At 51.2% G+C, this 4838-nt stretch overlaps 1 protein-coding gene across 1 annotated transcript in view; it reads right to left on the reverse strand.

Moving 5' to 3' along the window:
- The window catches only part of Nol9 (nucleolar protein 9), an 18611-nt gene that overhangs the window by 4139 nt on the left and 9634 nt on the right, over positions 1-4838 (reverse strand). Inside the window, exons 9-10 of the mRNA XM_023699378.1 lie at positions 2139-2436; positions 688-799 (exon numbers count right to left, since the gene is read on the reverse strand). Coding sequence (XP_023555146.1) covers positions 688-799; positions 2139-2436 — 410 coding nt within the window. The remainder of the gene's footprint in view (positions 1-687; positions 800-2138; positions 2437-4838) is intronic.

Here is a 4838-nt window from a genome sequence, read left to right on the forward strand (position 1 = left end):
TTTATTTAGTGTGTGTGTGTGTGTGTGTGTGTGTGTGTGTGTGGCCAGCTCAGCCCACCAGGGGGCGGGGCTGGCTGGCATGTGGTGCTGGGGGATTGAAGCGCGGTCCCTGTGCTTTGCTAAGCTTGTTCTAAGTAGGTGCTTTAGACCACTGAGCCATCTCACCAGCCCCACGGAGCCTTCTTTCTGGAGCTCAGGCTGGCCGCGAACCTGTGGGCTCCTCTGGCCTCGGCCTCCCAGCCTTCTTGATGCTCATCAGCCCAAACACCAACGCTGCGGAGCTTCTGTCCAGAACAAGCCTCGGCAGCCGGGCACCTGCTGCACACTCTGGTGTCCGCCTCAACCAGCCAGGGAAGCAGGTACTGAGGAGCGCACTGGAGCCCCAGGGGCTGGGCGACGCTGGCTGAGCCCACCCCTCCTAGAGACTGCCGTGGCCCCAGGTGACAGGTGAGAGGCTGACCCACATGCCCTCAGCTGTGGCTCTGAGCTGGCTGCCTAGGGGCGGACGTCAGCTCTGCAGGCCCTGCTGGGTCACCCAGCCTCTGCAGCTATTTCAGTATCTGGAAACAGGATGAGCACAAGACCCGAGGGGGGTGCTAAGCACTCTCAGGCCCCAAGAGCGCGCAGTGTGCAGGCAGCTGGCAAAGTCTGCCGAGCAGCCCCGCCGCCTCCACACAAGCCCATTACCTGATAGGGCGTCAGGCTGTGCAGGGCACACAGGGGTTTGGGCACCGGGGGCATCAGCTGGGCAAGGTAAGCTAACACTGTCAGATCTCGGAAAATCTTGTTGTGTGAGTCCCTGAAAGAAATCAGAATGAAGCAAATCAACCAATCAGAGCATCATAAGCTCAAACGTCTCCCGCACACCCACCTCACACACAAACTGAAAGACATCACTGCATAGATGACAATTGCATAGCACAGAGGACCCCCAGTGAGACGGAGCCCAGGGCCTTTACACCTAGCTGCACTCCCAGCCTGTCCGCCCTCCCCTCCCTGCTTCCTTAGCCGTTCCGTCATTGGTTCCTTCATTTACTGAAGTAGGCAAGGTCTTGCTACATCACTAAATTGCCTTGGCTGGTCTTGAACTCAGATCTTCATGCCATGTCCTGCCTGACTTCGTTCTTGAGGACGTTCCCATCTTAACACCTTCTGCCTCTGCCAGAAGTCATGAGCCCTAAGTCAAAGCTTCTGGCACTCTGAGCTGGAGGCCACTTCCAGATGTTTCCGTGGAGAACACAAAACTGGTGTTCCTTCATAAACGCAGGCCTATGACACTTGAAAACTCATTTCGCAGTGCTGGCACTATGCACATGCCAAACAAGCCCTGCACAGCGGGCACATCCCCAGCCAGACTGGAAACGCTTCTCAGCACTGCTCCTCCTAAGTGCGGGACGCATGCTTCTGCAGCCCCAGGCACACAGGAGACAGAAGACTGCAAAAGGGACATCAGCCTTATTTTTATTTTCAACTTTTTTTCTTTGGCTTTTTGATACAGGGTCTCACAAAGCAGTTCAGACTGGCCTTGAACTCACAACAATCCTCCTGCCTCAGCCTCCAGGGTCCTGGAAATATAGGCGTTTGCCCCCACACCCAGCTTTTTTTGTTGTTATTTTGAGACAGTATCTGCCTACATACATAGTTCTGGCTGACCTTGAGCTCACGGGTAGCCCAGGCTGGCCTTGAACTTACGACAATCCTCCTGCCCCAGCTTTCTGAGTGCTAGGACTACAGGTGCGCACCACTATGCCCAGCCCAGCTGGGACTATTTATATAGCATAAAAGGGCCAAGGATATAGCTTACTGGTACAGAGCTTGCCTAGCACAGCATGTCCAAGGCCTTGGGTTCAATGCCCAATGTCGTCAGAAACAACAACAAAAAATTTTTGTTCAACTAAAGGAAATAATTGGGCTGGTGAGATGGCTCAGTAGTCTAAAGCACCTACTTAGAACAAACTTAGCAAAGCACAGGGACCACGGTTCAATCCCTCAGCACCACATGCCAGCCAGCCCCGCCCCCTGGTGGGCTGAGCTGGCCACACACACACACACACACACACACAAATAAAAAATTAAAAAAAAAAACAACAAAAAACTAAAGGAAATAAAATTCTCCAGCCAAATGGTGCTTTACTCACCGATTCCTTGGAGTCTTTCTGAACGAAAACTCTGAATTCACACGCAACAATTTATGTCCCATAAAGAGAATGGGGCTATCTTTCTCTTCATCAGCAAACTCCAAGCTGTCTGTGAGCTCCGGCAGAGGGAAGCCTCGCCCTCGGACGCGGGCCTTGCTCTTGGTGTAGAGCCCATCTGTGTCGTCCACGTAGTCCGGGCTGAGGTCGGGCATCTGCTTGTTCTGGGCGGAGCTGAACTGCACCACGTGGCCCGGGGCCAGCAGCCGGATGAGGTCAATGAGAAGCAGGAGGCCTTCATCTGAGAGAAGGGAGACGCTGTGAACACCCTGGCACTGCCGCGAGGACGGGCGCCAGCATGACATGGGCTCCTGACCCCAAGACAAAATCAGCTCGCCAAGCATCAGCTCGTGCCTGGAGCAAGCTGCTCAGGTGGCTGAGGCAAGAGGCTCACAAGTTACAGGGCACCTGGAAACCCTTAGGTATCTGTCTCAAAAAACTGCAAATACAATCCAGAGACTTTGCCTGAGACAGAGATTAAGCACAGCAGACTATTAATCTGACAAAGGAAATCTCAAGGCAGTTGAATGTTGAGGCAGTGGCATGGCTTGTTGGGGGCTTTTAGTCAGGTACATCTTGAGAGTTAAGAGCAAAGAGCCCAGCAGGATGATTTAAAACATGAGTTTGGCCAGAAAGCACCAAAAAGGCTGTAGACTGCAAAGACAGATCTATCTCCATTGCCCAGGAGGAACGGAGAACAGCAAAGACGTCCCAGGCATCACAGGGGCGGCAGGCTGTCGCCCTTGGTAGCTTCAGAGTCGCAAGGGTAAGGAACTTCGCTGCAGCCATGCTCCAGAATGGAGGTGACGGCCACACCAGGTTCCAGAACGGTTATTCCTCGGAATCATGTTCAGAGTGCTCAGCTTTCCAGGCACTCGGCCCCTACTGTTGAAAGAATGCCTGGCTACTGCTCCAGCCGGCAGCAGACCTTGGCGTCACCCGTGCGGCACTGGTTTTAGAGGCATTCAGAATGCATGAATTCTGACGCTAAGAAGGCTTCCTCCTAGACTTCAGAAGGCCTGGGAAGCCAGGCAGTGTGTCCCTGAGAGGGCAGTGTGTAAAGCTAGAAGCCTATTCAGTGGAAAACACAAAAGTTTGAAAAAGCCAGGAACCTGCACTGTCTGAGAAAAGCTGCAGAGAGGGTGCAAAGCCAGTGCCAGAGAGAAGCCGTGGGAGCCACCAGAAGTGCTGCAGGGGTGGCGCCATGGAAGGCTTGTGGAGCTCACAACTCGTGACAGACTGCTTTGGATGTTCCACATGGAACTATGGGAGGGACTTAATGTTCATGCTTCTGGATCTTGGACTTGCTTTAGTCCCAATGCTTGGTATCCTGCTGTGTGTGTACCTTTTGGAATGGTAATGTTTATCTTGTGCCTCTGAATGTTGGAAGTTTTTTTTTTTTTCTTGGAAGTGTTTTTTTGTACAAGGGCTCACAGCTAAGAGTTTGCTTTGGATCTTGGTGGAGACTTGGGACTTGGACTTTTCAGCAATGCTAAAAACAGGACTTGGGCAACTCTTAGAAATGGACCAGGGCTGGAGAGATGGCTCAGTGGTCTAAAGCACCTACTTGGAACAAGCTTGACAAAGCACAGGGACCGCGGTTCGATCCCCCAGCACCACATGCCAGCCAGCCCCGCCCCCTGGTGGGCTGAGCTGGCCACACACACACACACACACACACACACACACACAATAAATAAATGTAAAAATAAAAAAAAAAAAAAGTTTAAAAAAAAATTTAAAAAGAAAATAAAAAAAAAAAGAAATGGACCAAAAGGCCTTTTGCACAAAGGGATGTTTATGAGTCCTGTGGGGTGCCCAGGGGCAAATGTCATGGTTCTAATGTAACAGTGCTCAATCTGTAAAATACTAACCAGCACCTCTGTGTACCTGGACACTGGTTTGAGGAAGTGTCAGATTGCCAGGTTGACAAGGGGTGGATTGTACTGGATGATACACTGTGTCATCTTGAGAAGTTTAGAAGTTTCATTAAGTGACTTGGCACAGCCAGGATTCTTAGTTTGTAAACATCCTCATCTCAGTGCAGGAGGAGGGCTGGACACTGTGTGAGTCCTACACCCCCAGCCCAAGGTAGCTTGTTTATCATACGAGGAGTGGGGAGAGGCTGGCTAGGAGCCGCAGCTGCTGCCCTTCCCTTTGCTCTTTGCTGTTTTCTGATGCGGTGAACTTCTGAAACCTCCACAAACTGTGAGTTAAATAAACCTTTCCTTCCTTAATCTTGGGTGTTGGGTATTTTGTCCCTGCAACAGTAAAAAGTAACTGAGACGGGTATACACCAGTGATCCCAGCACTTAGAAGCCTGAGGCAGGAAGATCTCAAATTCAAGGCCAGCCCAAACTATACACTGAGACCTTGTCTGAAAAATAAATAAAATGGGAGGCTGGGGAGATAGCTCAGTACAATAAGTGCTTGCCTGGCAAGCTCAAGGTCCTCAATTCAATAACCCAATACCACACACAAAAAAGAAAGAAAGAAAATGGGGCTGGCGAGATAGCTCAGTGGTCTAAAGTGCCTACTTAAGACAGGCTTGGGGCCGGGGAGATGGCTCAGTAGGATAAGCACTTGACTGGCAAACGCAAGGATCTGAGTTCAATCCCCGGTTCTGCAAAAAAAAAAAAAAAA

Source organism: Octodon degus, unplaced genomic scaffold (genome assembly GCF_000260255.1).
Source record: "Octodon degus isolate 3935 unplaced genomic scaffold, OctDeg1.0 scaffold00113, whole genome shotgun sequence".
NCBI lineage: Eukaryota > Metazoa > Chordata > Mammalia > Rodentia > Octodontidae > Octodon > Octodon degus.